The following is a 15,376-nucleotide window of genomic DNA, read 5'->3' as shown; positions in this document are numbered from 1 at the left end:
CGTAAAAGCGATTAAATTTATATTCTACTTCTTGAAACTAGTAGTAAGTAAGATGTTTTCGAAGTTAAGAGGTAAAGATTCTAAGGCCGAGACCAAGAAAGATCAGAAAGATTTAGGGGAAAAGTTATACCTTCCATTAAGCAAACCTTCGTCTAAATGTACGATTCCTAAAGCAGCCGAGCTTGATGGTGATCAACAAGAAAAATATGAAAAAGTATTGAAGCATTTTCAGCAGGAGGACTTGAAAATTGCTGCAAGTGAAGCTAATCATAAGGACAAGGATACTTCCAAGTACCAAAGGTTGAGCGAGTCGGAGAAGGCCTGGTTAACCAGGGAGTGTTTTCTCCGGTACTTGCGGGCCACTAAATGGCACTACGAAGAAGCTATCAGCAGAATAGAGCTTACTATTGCATGGAGACGTGAGTTTGGTATTGCTGGGTGTTACGACTCGGATAACGAAGTGAATGGTAAATTGTGTTCTCCAGAAAACGAAACCGGGAAGGAAGTTATCTTGGGGTACGATAACGATACTAGACCGTGCTTATATTTAAAACCGGGTCGTCAAAATACAAAAACATCATTGAGACAAGTACAGCATTTGGTATACATGTTAGAAAGAGTTATAGATTACATGCCATCGGGCCAAGACTCGTTGGCCTTGTTGATTGATTTCAAGGCCTCTCCTATTGGTACCGAAGGAGGAAAGATTCCACCAGTAGGAACTGGGAGACAGGTGTTGCATATCTTACAAACGCATTATCCAGAAAGATTGGGTAAGGCATTGTTGACCAATATCCCATGGTTAGGATGGACATTTTTGAAGATTATCCACCCATTTATTGATCCATTGACTAGAGAAAAATTGGTTTTCGATCAGCCATTCCCAAATTACGTTCCAATAGAACAATTGGATAAAGACTTCGGGGGTGATCTTAATTTCGAATATAATCATGAGAAGTATTGGCCTGAAATGATTAAAATTGCCGAAAGTAATAAGCAAAAGTACATGAAGAGGTTCGAGAATTTTGGTTCAGTGGTCGGTTTATCAGAATACGATTTAAGAGGCGAAGGCGAAGAATTGGTTTATCCAGTTTCTTAATCTTGTTCGATATGTTTATAGAGCGCAATCATACATTTAGGGCTTGTTTTCCTGTTTAGAGGTTTCTAATAATAATAATATAATAATATTGCACGTAATTATTTAATTTGTAAAAGGTTTAGCGCATTTTCTTTTCTCTATTATGCCTGTTTCTGGGCAGATCATAGTTTGCCAATCAACGGCATACATGAACCCTCCAGCTCCCCCTTCACTCCTAGCAAAAACCACACCAAGATCATTTTTAGCAGTACTTAAATAGTAGTTTGATCCATCTCCCAATGATATTATAACAGCTCTCACAATATCACCTGGTTTAAAACACTCTATGATTTTAACTCTATCTCTATCTGTCAGTCTCACGTCTTGAGTTCTAATTATACCCTTAAAAGTTTCACCTAAATCTGAAGCTACCGCATTTATCAGCGACGCCTGTGATGCTATAGTTGTATGCGAGCTTAAGCTTTGCGATCCTCCTCCTGCTGGCATTGAGCTATGGGCGTTTTCGCCGTTGGCTCCCAATCCAGAATCGTTCAATACATTTCCATGTCCTTCAACTGTTAAAATCTCGCAAAATGCTTGTCTTGGGTTCAACCTAGTGATACGTGCTAGCACGATATCTCCCTCTTGTGGAAGATTGATAGATATATTTCCACCTTCTGGTACGGCTTGTTCTCCGACTTCTTCGTGATATTGCATGTAAGTATTCGATTTTGGAATTACACTGACTACAAAGTTCTTAATTTTAATGTCGTTGTTTTTAGTTCCACCTTCGTCATCCTCTGCTTCTTTAACATCATTGACTATTTCCTTAATCACAATCTTGCCTATAACAGTGGCAACTATAACAGGAATTGATTTTACTTGATCTCCTTCAACATCTATTGACGATATAGTTGTACCTTTACCGGGGACATATTTTTCAACCACTTTTTCTCCAGCAGCCTTATGAGTTGGTATTATGTATTGACCTGGAATAGCAAACTTCTGTTCATGAGACATAATCCTTTAAAATGCTTAATAATTCTTATATATTTCACCTCATCGACTAAACTTCTTTGTCTAGAAAAATTGATGCAACTACATTTTGTGGTTTTGTGTAATATTCGATTAGCAAGTACGAAAACTCTAGTATACTACTATAATGATTGATTATTTATTACCAAACTACTGATTACTACATTACAAGATGTCTGAGTACCCAGAATATGTCAACGGTGAACCGCCGGTTATAACTTTACAAGAATATGATGTTGCATCGTGGAATAAAACAACCTGTGTTGACTCAAGACCCGATGGATATGTTGTCGTCATCATGGAAAAACCAGAAGTAGTTGTAGCTAGAATTGATAAAAGTGGCGACGAGACTTTGGATAAGATTTTCAGAAGTGCCAAACAGTCCTACGCAGAGCAAAATGCTAAATAAAGCATAGGGGAATCATAAAATATTATATTATTAGTATTTACTTTGGTGTTTAAATTTCACAATTGACATATATATGCAACCAATATAAAAGACCATACAGGAAGTAAATTGTAACCGTAGATCATTATATTGACTATAAGTGCTAGGCTTGATTAGAAGAAATGTGTGTGACAACGAGAATGCTCATGTATTGACATTTCGCTTTTGAATTCATTCAACTCATCCTTTATTTGTTGAGCCAACGCTGGAGTTAATTGATTACATGTAGCATTATCTGGATGTCTGTCGTATTCGTCGCAGTTGTAGGTATCATACAAAATAATTCTCGATGAGAATCTTACCCCATCCTTGATAATAGCTGCTCTTGCATTATTTTGTATAGGAGGTGATTTCTTAAGTTTGCGAGAAAACATAGAACTAAATGATTTCGGACTTGAACTATTACTTGAAATCAGTGGTATCTTATTATGGGTAAACACTGGTAAAGGATTAGGAGGAGCCAATTGTGAGAAGTTATTCTCCTGGCCAAATTTCGATGATATTTGTTGACGTGCAACTGGGTTTCTGTAATCATTTTCCTTGTTTTCAATTCTGTCGAGGGAATCATTGTCCTCTTCATCGCTTGATCCAAATCCACCTCCTACTTCTGAAGTTGGTGCTTCGTTTTCCTCATCTTCTTCATCATCTCCAAAGGACATGTTGAATGATTGATGAGAATCTGAACTTCTCAAATCATGCATTGCTAACTTTCCACCAAAAGAAGGTCCTTTTAATCCCCTGAATGACATTGATATTGGCCTATTATTCATGACATTTTTACCGTTCTCATTTATTATAGGTGAATTCTGGTAAGCTGTCCCCAATATAGGCGACTTTTCAATAAAATTATTTGATTCAGCCAAATCGTTTATTGATTCTGGAGATTCGGGAATTTGATTTGCACTAATGATTTCCAAATTTGGTGTTAAAGGACCCTTAACAGGTTCACTAGAATCAATCTTTTCAACTGGAACGTTTGCTTGCTCTTCTTCTACTTGTGATAAGAGTATTTGCTGCTTAGGATCATCATCTTGACTTGGAGGCGGTGTATTTAAAATAATAGGCGGAGCGTCTGAAGATTTCAAATACCCTACTGGAGGAGGAATTTCTTGGATAGAACTAGTGTCAAACTCTTTGTCTGACGTGCTGTTGAGTTGGTTTTGATCATTTTCATTTATCAGCTGTTGTTGATTCTTTTGCTGAAATTGATCAAATTTATCCGAAAGTAAAGAAGGAGATGAAGACATGATTACTGGCGACTTCTCAGCAATTTCCTTCGGAGAAATAGAGAAATCCAAATTATCAAGATCAATATAATCTGTAAATTCGATGAGATCATCATAATTGTCCATGGATTCATCATTAAACATCTGCGCATTGATTGAATTCATGTTCTCAACATTCAAGTTCCTTTTCGAGTTAGAATTCTTGAGAATACTATTCGATCTGCTCATAGTAGCTGTATCTAAGTTTGGAGAACTTGCTCTAGTGCCATCATATTGAATAATATTATCATCACTGCCATCGTAGTTTACGAATGAATTTCTCTTATTTGATTTTATTGATCTCATAGATCTTGATCTTTCTAAAGAAACGATACTTTCCACTTCTTGTGCACTCAATGACTTAGGAAAAAGAGTCTCACCTAATAATTGATCACTAACATCAGATTTAGCCTTCGGTTTTTCTTCTTCGCTTAGGGTTGATAATTTATCATGAGAAGCTTCTAATTTAGGAGTATTTGTTGAAGACTTGTAATCAACTTTAAATGGTGATCCAAACAAGCTATCATTATTCAACAAAGCATCACCCTCTGGCATTAATAATTCATTATTATTGGTATCAATCTCCGTAGACTTAAATTCTTGGGAATTACCAACCATATTATCATTATAATAGTCCTTTTTATTGTCATCGTAATTGCTTTCAGTAATTATTGGTGTAGGGTATTTTGTATTTGGATTATAGTCATCGTCATTAACTTCCCTGATAAAGTTTGCATTATGGATTGGATTGGATGGTTCCTTGTTCAAGAGATTAGGAGTTGAAGTAACTTCTGTTTCCGCATCATTTTGATTAGGTTTCGCCTTCTTTGACGCTTGTTCTTGGTTTTCTGATTTAACCAGCTTTGATGAATTGTCGAATGCTTTATCCTTCTTGAAAACACTTAAGAGTGAAGTACTTGAAGACATTGAAGGTTTGTGTGGTGGCCTCTCTTGTTTCGGTGGTTCAGGCAACGGAGATTGTTTATCGTACGATCCTGACACCATTTTTTCACTGCCTTTATTTTTGTTGTACGTCGAAAACTTTTTCCATCCTTCTGAGGTATTTGTATCATCGCTGTGACTTACAATATTTGAACTTGAATAGGACTTTGAACTCAACTTTCTGGGCTTGGATACTAGATCATCATCCTGATTCTTAGTAGCTTTCGATTTAGATTTAAATAAGTTTTTAAAACTAAATTTCTTTGCGGTAGAGGGATTCTGCGTACCTTTAGAAACTGCGGATAAATCGCTAAATGTGCTGCTTCTCTTATGCTTTCCTGGTAATGGGGGTTGCTCTTTGTTCTTTGTAAATGACAAAGAAAATGTTGAGTTAGATCTAGTATGAGGTGATTTCTTTAATGGTTCAGGATTAGCGGTAGTGGTATTAATAGACGAATCTGTTTCTTGTCGTCTTGTAGCCTGTTTCTTTACGGTCTTGCCTGTTTCAGGAAGTAACATACTTGAAACCTGATTTGAAGCTTCTTGCTGGTGTTGGTATTTCTTACTCTGTTCAAGTTCAAGCAATTCCTTCTGTTTCCTTTGCTCTTGTGCCTCCCTTTGTTTTTTTAATTCTTGTATCTCGCGTTGCTTTTGCTCTAATTGTCTTTGAATTCGCAGTTCTTCAAGTAAATCCTTTTGCTTCTGTTTGAATTTTTGTTGCTGCTGTTCATATTGACCTTTAAGTACTCCTTCGTTTCCTACTAATGTATCATCCTGTTCGATATCTCTATTATCTAATGATCCGTTGGATACATCTGTCGATTGTCCGTCTAAATCTTCTACTGAAGATTCATGTACAACCCTTATTGGATGTATCGAGTTTTTGTTAGATCCGTTGACCTGGGTAAATGTTTGGAATTGTGCCGGGTTCACAAGAACCGGTGTATCATCGTTAGTATTATATCCATCATCAATCGTACTCATAGACTTTTGGCTTTTATGAATTGACTCGTTAGTATTCATATTTATAGTATCGCTGAATGAGTTATCAGAATGAGCCGTTTCAAAAGTTTGCACAGAGTACGTCGATCCTCGATTTGGATCTTCGTTGGTATAATTTACAGATAACCCCGAATTAAGTGGAAACTGTGCTTGTTCCTCATCTTCCTCTTCAATCTTATCTGAAGTCATAGCCGGTGCCGAATTATTTTTTTCCGAAAGAATGCTTTCCAATGCTTTCATCGAAGGAGACACCTTCATAATGCTAGTTCTTTGCTGGTTTGCATTTATCTGATCGTTCGTTAACCCAGCATGTATCGATGTATTCGATATAGAATTTGGTATTTGTACAGACTTTCTCAAGTTGGCGATATGGTTCCGGGAATTCGACGGTCCCACATAAAATTGGTTACTCAACAAAAAGTCCTCAAAATTATCATTGGAAATCTCTGGCCCACTCATATTCTTATATCGTCTGTATATGTGTTTATGCTCTATTAGTGTGACTTCACTCTCTGGTCGTCTTTTAGGGCTACCTGGTCTATTTTTCTGTTGGTAGTAACCGCCCGTAAGGATAAAATCTTAGCACTAAGCTGGAATCTACCGTTTTATGAGAAATTACCAGAGAATAGCAATCTGGTTTGTTCTATTAGCTGTAATTAAGGTCACCACTTGAAGGATATATATTTTTCCTTGTATATGGTCTATGTTCGTCTTTTTTGTATAAAACTTCTCTGGTTTATCGAACTAATTCTGTGGAGCAATTGATATAGCCCAATCTCGTGAAATTTTTTATAACGTGGACCTTACCAAAAAAAAATATTTCACTATGACCACAAGTTCTAAATGGTTGAAATTTTATCAAATATACGAATAAAAGATATCTGTATGGATGTCGAAACGGTAGTAGTAAGGATTAAAGAATGTCTAATATTAGAATGTATAAAATTGGTAGATAAACCTACCCAATAGTAAATACGTTTTCAGGCAAAATGTAGCTGTGTTAATTAAAGCGCGTACAGCCTTAGACGCGTCTTTCGATCGTCGCATGTTTACGTAATGAAAGGGATAAGATCTGATATTGGGTTCTTAGAGGTGTAAGGATGTTTACACCCTTATTGATAGGCTAATATTTCTATTTGTTAATAGAGAGGGACAAATGTACCTGTTCAATATTATGCTTATAATACTTGAGATAGGATGACAGACATAGACATCGAAGAGAAGGGCCGCCGAGCGAAGAATATGGCACCGTGTGTAGGGTGTAACTTCAAGTGGTGGGTGTACGAGTTAATACCCTTACTTAGCCAATGGTCACTAAAAAGCAGTAAAGGTCCTAGCATATCGATAAGACATATTTTGATCTGGACAAGAGTGGGTTAATCGTCAGGTACTTCTAATATCCTGTCGCTTGCGCGGTACACGTCTAACAGATATAATCTCAGATAGTACATGCTGCGTAAGCTTAAACAAATTAGAGTTAAAGCCGATCACTATGACCGTATCCGTACCATTTAATCTGGGAACTTGATTCCTGTGAAATATACTAGTAGTATCATAGATAGGTTTTTAAGAGAAGATATGTAACAGGTCTAAAAGAATGTGTTATACATTGTTGCACAACCGCTTAGATTACCATAACGGCCTCGCTAACAAATCGAAACTAAATTAAAAAAAAAGTAAAGCCGCAATGACCAAGAATGCCTCAATAAACCCTGGCAGTAAAGAGAAACTTCGACCGAGGTACAGGATTATGAGCCAAGGCAGAATTATTCGATGCAAAGAAGCACCATCGTCTGCATGTACTTCTGCCGCAACATCCATATGCGTGTTGGCGAAACCTTTGATTTAGCCACACTGTGCACGCCTTTCTAGTCACCGACCTCCCCTATAGCCACAATAAGCTAAACGCCTATAGGGATCAAATTCTTAGTGGTGCCTTACCATGCAATGTCTATGTGCTGCGCATAATATCGGAAGAAACATTGTTCAGCGTCAATTAAATCCGTAACCCCCCACTTTTTCACATGGTATTTGTTATACGCTTACAAAATAGCAATGACGACAGAAAAATATACTCCTGAGAACATTTGTATGCCGAGGATCAAGACGCAAACCATCGCGAACCGAATCCTATATTGGTAGGGATGTCCATAATTCATTCATATACACCCATGATACTTCGATAGACGTCTATTATAAGTATAGAATTCACCTTAGTGTTACAGCGCAACATTATATTATGACCGGGCTAACTAGCCGCTTAGAAATTGTGATTCTTAGATACTCGCGTAATAGAATCACCCTGCCTATAAAGTAAAAAAAATTCAACCTGCTTAGTAAAATTCCGCAAAATGCATGCTACAAATACGCGCACTCTATAAGGCGTTATGCGCGTGGCCTTCTAAAGAATTATGCGGCTTTGCGGGAAGTCTCTGGGATACAACATGCTACAAGAATTCAATATAAACGAGCAAACGAAATAACTGCAAGTATTAAGGTTATATGAATTAATTTTATTACTCTTAGTAACATATGCAAGAAGATTTAAGAAAAATCTATAGAAGAATCAGAACTAGGTATCTCTGTGTAGTAGGTTTGTAATGCTCTTTTTAAGGCAGGTATCAACTTATCCCATCTAAGAATTCTCACCTCTTTGTCAAAGCCTCTAGGTTTCCTGATTTCATATGCCATTATCCTTTTAGCCAATTCGAATCGATAGTCCTGATTAGTGAGACGGGTATCCATACCAGCATACCCTGGTGATTTAGATGAATGCGCTGAAGAGTTATCTGGCATCCGGGAAGAAATGGGTTTTCTGGACCAAAAGGGAACCAAGTTGGATCTAATCCTACCTCTTTCCTTTCTTCTGTCAGCTGCATCCATAGATTGAGTACCAATAAGTAATTCCACGATTTCAATGACTTCTACTGATGTAATATAGTACTGGTTGTATTTGCCATCGTGCATTCCCTGGATGGGCACAGCCAGATCTTCATCGCTGGCGCTTTGATCATCAGTCTCATTTGAAATAGTAGTACATTCCAAGCAAGACACCTCAATGACATCAGTATCTGGCGGTGGTGGTAACGTTATAGGATTTTCGTTGGCTGCTCCTACAATAGAAAAATTGGCCAGCAATTTGTGCCCATTCTGAACCCTTTCGATACGGATAATCCGACGACGATCCTCTTTTTCAGATGCACTCCAAACAGGAAAGCATATCTCTTCAAATGATGCGCCATTAACATGCAACTCGATTGGTAAATATAAAGCGTTGGAGTCTACGAGGTATTTCGGTGGTCTAGTGGAGCAACCTCCTGCCGAAACACCTCTGATGATCCTGTATCGTTTTTTTGTGTCGGTCTTTTCTGTCTTAACCTTCAATTTAGGCTGCTTTTGCTGTGTCTGTAATGGTGATTGACGATGCGATACAGGAGATGGGTACCCTGGTGTCGTAGACCCTCCCGGGGCCATTGGTCCACCTGGGGCTGAATAGCCTTCTGACCCCAATGTTGATGCTGATGTATATGTATTTATGGCGCCAGTAGAATTCATGGAATTCAACGACGATGTTGAGTTGAACGGAAGGAACAGATTTTGTGCGTATTGGCTAGTCGTATTAACCGCCTCCGGATTGTAGTTGTATCCTGAAAGATCAATCGCCGGATCCATATACGTTCCATTACCAACCACTTCATCATCCAAATTTCCCGAAACCCCGACGGTCTCTTGTGCCATCCTGTCATTACCACGGTACATGTTTCCGCCGTATCCGCCATTCAATGGGTACGACAAATACAGTTGGGCAACCTGGGTATTTGTCCCTGTACTAGCCATCCATGGATTGTTTAACGTCGTAGAGCAATTCGGATGCCCTGCCATCATCATTCCGTTATTATTTCCTATTCCCAATATATTGTCTTCCAAAAATTCCACTGGCTCCTCGTAGCTTGTCCCAGGATCATGGTGCTGATTATGTTCGGGTTCAATCATCTTGTTCCCATATATCATAAAATTCATTCGAAAAATTTGAATCGAAAAATTTTTATTCAGTAAATCACAAGCGAGACTTCTCCAACTTATATATATAAAATGCAATCATAATTTTATACTTTGGTGACAATCGAGTACATCAATAATATGTACTATTGGATTCTCTCGTATATATGCCAAATGCGGAAACTTAAAATAACCTTTAAGCTTTGAGAAAAGTATACCTTACACTCATGGAAGCCCGATTTATGCAGGTGAGTGAATGTTCGCTATGACCAAACGCGCAGTGATGGGCTATACCATAGAACATCACCCGCAGAAACACTTCGATGTCGGTTCCCCCACGCAAAAAAAAGTGACATTACCGTCTGTAGTTTGATGCTACAGTCATGATATAGGTTCATAACAATAGGAAAAGCCTACAACCATACTCGCTTGGGACATGCAAGAACATATGTGCCCTCAATACATATAAAATATCGTCATCGAAGAAAATGAACAATATAGCGAGCGTTAACAAATGTACGGACCAAACAGTTCTGTGAATGCTCTTGCCCGCCTGTGGTAACATTGAGGGGTCGATTATAAACGGAGGTAAGACGGAAAATTGATTTTTTGGGAAAAGCCGAAGACGAAGTGGAAGGCATCTGGAAAACAAGTGAAAGGCATCCTTCCACTAATTGAAGACAATTCGAAGACGACAAAATGAGACAAGATGAAGTACGAATAAGCTGTGAAATGTAAGATGTAAAGACCAGAATCATGCGAAGAAGTCATTGCTAGTCTGTCATATGGCAATGCATCGAGGGTATTGCTTACATTAACAAAATAAATATGGACATTGCAGAGAATAGAGCACGTTGTCGCCTATTCTTTACATCCACGGTATGTTATCGCGCGACGAAGAAAGATTCTAGCAAAATGCAAAAATTGCATTAATTTGATAGCCGCTTTGTTTCACGACTCGAAGTCATTGGTTCTCACTGGTTGGCCCTTAGCGCCGTATTGATGCGAGTTTTCTTGAATGACTGCTTACATATCCAACTTAGGTCGCCTTCTGCGAACGATCATCGTTCATCTGTTTTCATCTCATGTCATCTAGCAGAGATTTTCATGTTAAAGATCGTTCGGTAATCTTAGGCGTGCCTGAATCTAACCTCTTTTAGACTAGTCCAGTAAATCTAGTCCGGTTCAATACACTTTCGATACCTAAACTTTGCAATGCTTCAATTTCATATCGAGTTGGGCCAAGCTCTCCTTATTACGCACCTATGTCAGAAGCCTGATTTCAGTCTTCCATACTAATATTCCATCTCACAATTGCAATTTTAACGTCTAGCTAGTGATGGGATAGATATAAGGCTTTGGAACCCCATATAAAATTTATTGGTCGTGCGCATAAGAGACCACACGATTATCCAACGGAAGCTATTATAAGAGGATACTATAGAAGTCGGTTCTATGGCACATAGAGCAGACATTTCTGTTCATTAACTACAGTAAAAATACTCATTTCTGATCTTGTTTATTATAAAGCAATTACCACTTAGGCTAACTAAATACTTATTTTTTGCTCTTGTATTGTGGGTAATATCTGTTGAATAAATAACCATCGGCCACAATCAAACCAGTTATAATTGCACCGTGAGTTGCCAAAACCACCTTATTGTCACTGTGAATTCTATGTCTTTCTAAGTAGGTCAAGTATCCTGCAACTAATCCACTGATACCAACCAATGCTTGAGTGATGACTACTGGATTCTTGAACTCTTCAGAAGCCTGAGCCAACAATTGAGTTGAGTTGTCACCAAAGTTAGCAGTGAAGTCACTTACGCTCTTAGTGACGTTGTTAATTCCCGTCTTAACACTAGCTATGAACTTGTTAAGGTATGCCTCACCGTTCTCATTGGCTTCTCTGGAGAATTCCTTGACCTTCTTGGCACCACGGTCGACGGCCTCGTGAGTCTTCTTCTTAAATTCTTCGAATTCGTCTTCTTCCAATGTTTCAACATTTCCGTTTGGATTGGTGGTATTCTTAACCTTTGGTGGTTCCGGGATCTTTTCGGCACCTATTGGTCCTGAGGAAGCAGCAGCATCAGCATATGTAGACATTTTATGTAGTATTTGTTAAATTAATTCGTATCCTTAAAAACTATATTAAGAATCAAAGAAAAGCCCTTATAGTAATTTATATTACTGTGTAATACCAGGGGTCAATCGTGAATCTATTTTGCTGATGGTGAATTAATTTTATTGCTCTATTGCTGTCCCTGTATACAGTGAACCACTCTGATTTACGTCCCTATAATTTGGTCTTTTTTACCTATTTATTGCTTGTTTTTTGTCAATGGGCCCTCTGTACCCCTTCACCCCCATTGCTAACGTATTTCTGCTCTCATTTATCGACTTTTATGGCTACCTAGACCTCTTAGTACCCTTTTGCGATGTTCCGGGTCTGGCCTATCGACTGATATTAGCAATGTTTCTTATCAGCGGGAACAAAGGCCTTGAGAAAGGTCCTGTGACATGGTCATTAGTTCGGTCTATAGGATATAAGGGCAACGACCCTACATTGTTCAAGTATTCACGATGGAGGAATTTTGCGAAAAAAAACGTTTTTGTGACGTTTCCGTTTTTGTGTAAGAAAATGATTACGTCCTCAATTTTTTCAATAATTTTTCACCGGAACATCACCACGAAGGTTCTCTTCTTTTGAATATTAATTCACATTTGTCGATCGAAAACCATAACCCCCGGCTTTCCACGTAACATTCCGACGAATAGAATAAACACAGTATAAAATGTCTGCTGAAGCTGCACCACCAAAGAGAAACTTCGCTCGTTCCAACAGAGGAGGTAAACAAAGAAGAGGTAGAAGAGATGAAGAAAAGGGCTGGACTCCAGTCACCAAGTTAGGTAGATTAGTGAAGGCAGGTAAGATCTCCTCCTTAGAAGAAATCTACTTACACTCTTTACCAGTCAAGGAATACCAAATCATTGACCAATTATTACCAGACTTAAAGGATGAAGTCATGAAGATCAGATCCGTCCAAAAGCAAACCAGAGCTGGTCAAAGAACCAGAATGAAGGCTGTTGTCGTTATTGGTGACTCTAACGGTCACATTGGTTTAGGTATCAAGACCGCCAAGGAAGTTGCTTCCGCTATTAAGGCTGCCATCATCATTGCCAAGTTATCCATTATTCCAATCAGAAGAGGTTACTGGGGTACCAACTTAGGTGCTCCACACTCTTTACCAACCAAGGTTACTGGTAAGTGTGGTTCCGTTGCTGTCAGATTAATCCCAGCTCCAAGAGGTAAGGGTATTGTCGCTTCCCCAGCTGTCAAGAAATTGATGCAATTAGCTGGTGTTGAAGATGTCTATACTTCTTCTTCCGGTTCTACCAGAACCACTGAAAACACCTTAAAGGCTGCTTTCATTGCTATTGGTAACACCTACACTTTCTTGACTCCAAACTTATGGGCTGACGCTCCATTAGCTCCATCTCCATTGGATGTCTACGCTGAAGAAGCTGCTGGTTCCAAGAGAAGATACTAATTTATTTAGTTCTTTGTATAGGTATTTGTAATAAAAATCTTCATAAAATAACAGTAACAATGTTGTAGCATCGAATTTATGATTTCGATTAACTGTGATTTAGAGTTTTTGATTCTACACAATTAATATTAATATTAATATTTAATGCAACTCTATGATACAATATATAAGCTAACTTCATTAACCATCATTAATTTCTACAGAACATATCACAAACCAGTTATGATATGGCAATGAACTAAATTATTAGTTCCGTTTGTTCTTTCTATCTTTTCTTTAATTTTTTTTTTTTTGTTTTTTTTTTATTGTTATAATATAATATACTAATACATAATAAGCCAATGACTTTAATAAAAATTGAGAGTTAAAAACACATTTTTGATAACCTTTGGTCATCATTAGCTTTCTTGGGTAGCCTGTTCCATTACTTGATCTTCTGGAACGGCAAAAGCTCTTTGGTTTGTAGCATTCTCTGAATCCTTCGACCAGGTATTTGATGGATTCGGAAGGTTTCTACCTTCTGGGTGTCTGAACATACACGTCTTGTTAGTACAATTAATTCCAAATCTGCAATCTTCATCAATTGGATGAGAAAAGAAACAATCAATCCTAACACAGTTAGCTCCTTCGCGGCACACAACTGGTGTAGTAGCATGTCTTCTTGGACACTTTAAATTGGTACAAGATGGACCGAATTTACATTGTTCCAAAATTAATTCAGGTTGAGCAGGCTTTGGCTTTGGCTTCATTTCAATTGGTGGAGCTTGGTAATTTGGAGATGGGTGAGCCTTTGTACAATTAACATCTTGACACATTTTTCCTTCTGGGCACCATTGCAAAACCAAGACTTTAGCTTCTTTGTTTGCTGGAGTTGGATGACCGAATGGACAAATATCTTTCGAACAAAGCATACCGAACTTACAAATACCAATTGTACCTGCACTTTCAGTATTCTTCTTCTTTTCCATGTATTCTTGCTTTGATTTGGCCAATTTTGCCATTAATTCATCATCTTCGCCCGGATGTAAATAGTTACAAGTTCCAGGTGCATTAGAACAATTTGGAAATGCGAAACATAACTTTGTAGGATGTGAAAACTGGCACTCTTTATTATTACAGTATGGAAAATCTCTGCAACGACCTTTTGCTGGTTTTTGGATAAATTGTTTCAAGTTTGTAACATTTGAATTACTCATCGCTAAAACCTTTTCGAAATTACCAGGATTCTGCATCGCAAATGATTTCTTAGGACCATTTCTATTATTGGAGTTTTTGCTGATACCACCACGAGTGTTGTGTCTGTTATTATTAGGATGTTGATTACGATTCTGAAGTCCCTTAGGACCAGTAGGTAAATTCATTGGCATATCGTGCTGTTGTGGTTGGGCCAGCGCATCTTCCATTGAATGTTCAAGTTGACTAACTTCCTGTGACTGTTGCACTGGTTGCTCAACTGGTTGTTGTGTTTGCATTTGTGGATCTTGTTGTTGTGGTGGTTGTTGCGCCTGTTCTGGCACTGGCTGTTGTTGCACACCTTGTCCCTGGGTCATCAATCTCTGAATTTCTGCAAAAATAGTGTTAACAAATGCCTCATCTATAGGGATGTCTACAAGTTCTCTAACTTCGGCGGATATTTCTGACGCCGTCTTGTTACTTCCAATTAAGACTAGTATGAATTCTGATACATCTTCAGCATCATCAGCAATATTAAATTTATTTGATAATTCAACAACTAATGAAGCCTTCAACTGTTGGCCTATTGGCCCTTCTGGATCGAACCCTGACATGTTTACTGAAAACTATTCTGATTATTGTAAAGAACAAATATTAATTAAATTTATCAGCAAGTCTCTGATGTTAAAAAAGAAAAAACTCTTGGTCGGATTTGAACTTGCCACCATATCATATTCACGTGATTAGATGGCCGGAAGTGTATACCCTTCATAGCTTCCTTTACTATACTGAAGAAGGACTTCAAGTACCCAGAAGTCTTGTAGTTCAATGTGAGTTGTAGATATAGAGATACCTATAGTGTTATCTGATAAAAATAAGAGAG

At 38.1% G+C, this 15,376-nt stretch overlaps 8 protein-coding genes across 8 annotated transcripts; 3 read left to right on the top strand and 5 right to left on the bottom strand.

Moving 5' to 3' along the window:
- Positions 1-52: 52 nt before the first annotated feature.
- PDR16 (phosphatidylinositol transporter) lies at positions 53-1,099 on the top strand (the record flags this gene model as incomplete). Its single annotated transcript, XM_015611054.1, has 1 exon — positions 53-1,099. One exon carries the CDS (start codon positions 53-55, stop codon positions 1,097-1,099), a length of 1,047 nt encoding a protein of 348 aa, XP_015468113.1.
- A 102-nt stretch (positions 1,100-1,201) lies between these two features.
- On the bottom strand, positions 1,202-2,098 carry AC631_02223 (exosome non-catalytic core subunit; the record flags this gene model as incomplete). The annotated part of the gene is made up of 1 exon (XM_015611053.1): positions 1,202-2,098. The coding sequence occupies one exon, from the start codon at positions 2,096-2,098 to the stop codon at positions 1,202-1,204; it is 897 nt and encodes a 298-aa protein (XP_015468112.1).
- A 187-nt stretch (positions 2,099-2,285) lies between these two features.
- Positions 2,286-2,522, top strand: AC631_02222 (uncharacterized protein; the record flags this gene model as incomplete). The annotated part of the gene is made up of 1 exon (XM_015611052.1): positions 2,286-2,522. The coding sequence occupies one exon, from the start codon at positions 2,286-2,288 to the stop codon at positions 2,520-2,522; it is 237 nt and encodes a 78-aa protein (XP_015468111.1).
- Positions 2,523-2,674: 152 nt separating this feature from the next.
- BNI4 (Bni4p) lies at positions 2,675-6,229 on the bottom strand (the record flags this gene model as incomplete). Its single annotated transcript, XM_015611051.1, has 1 exon — positions 2,675-6,229. The coding sequence occupies one exon, from the start codon at positions 6,227-6,229 to the stop codon at positions 2,675-2,677; it is 3,555 nt and encodes a 1,184-aa protein (XP_015468110.1).
- A 2,085-nt stretch (positions 6,230-8,314) lies between these two features.
- Positions 8,315-9,763, bottom strand: AC631_02220 (uncharacterized protein; the record flags this gene model as incomplete). The annotated part of the gene is made up of 1 exon (XM_015611050.1): positions 8,315-9,763. The coding sequence occupies one exon, from the start codon at positions 9,761-9,763 to the stop codon at positions 8,315-8,317; it is 1,449 nt and encodes a 482-aa protein (XP_015468109.1).
- A 1,563-nt stretch (positions 9,764-11,326) lies between these two features.
- Positions 11,327-11,875, bottom strand: AC631_02219 (uncharacterized protein; the record flags this gene model as incomplete). The annotated part of the gene is made up of 1 exon (XM_015611049.1): positions 11,327-11,875. One exon carries the CDS (start codon positions 11,873-11,875, stop codon positions 11,327-11,329), a length of 549 nt encoding a protein of 182 aa, XP_015468108.1.
- Positions 11,876-12,564: 689 nt separating this feature from the next.
- Positions 12,565-13,320, top strand: RPS21 (40S ribosomal protein uS5; the record flags this gene model as incomplete). Its single annotated transcript, XM_015611048.1, has 1 exon — positions 12,565-13,320. One exon carries the CDS (start codon positions 12,565-12,567, stop codon positions 13,318-13,320), a length of 756 nt encoding a protein of 251 aa, XP_015468107.1.
- Positions 13,321-13,718: 398 nt separating this feature from the next.
- On the bottom strand, positions 13,719-15,107 carry AC631_02217 (mRNA-binding protein; the record flags this gene model as incomplete). Its single annotated transcript, XM_015611047.1, has 1 exon — positions 13,719-15,107. The coding sequence occupies one exon, from the start codon at positions 15,105-15,107 to the stop codon at positions 13,719-13,721; it is 1,389 nt and encodes a 462-aa protein (XP_015468106.1).
- Positions 15,108-15,376: the final 269 nt, after the last annotated feature.

This window comes from Debaryomyces fabryi (assembly GCF_001447935.2).
Source record: "Debaryomyces fabryi strain CBS 789 chromosome Unknown contig00037, whole genome shotgun sequence".
In the NCBI taxonomy this organism is placed as follows: domain Eukaryota; kingdom Fungi; phylum Ascomycota; class Pichiomycetes; order Serinales; family Debaryomycetaceae; genus Debaryomyces; species Debaryomyces fabryi.
This window is presented reverse-complemented; position numbering and strand designations above follow the sequence as displayed.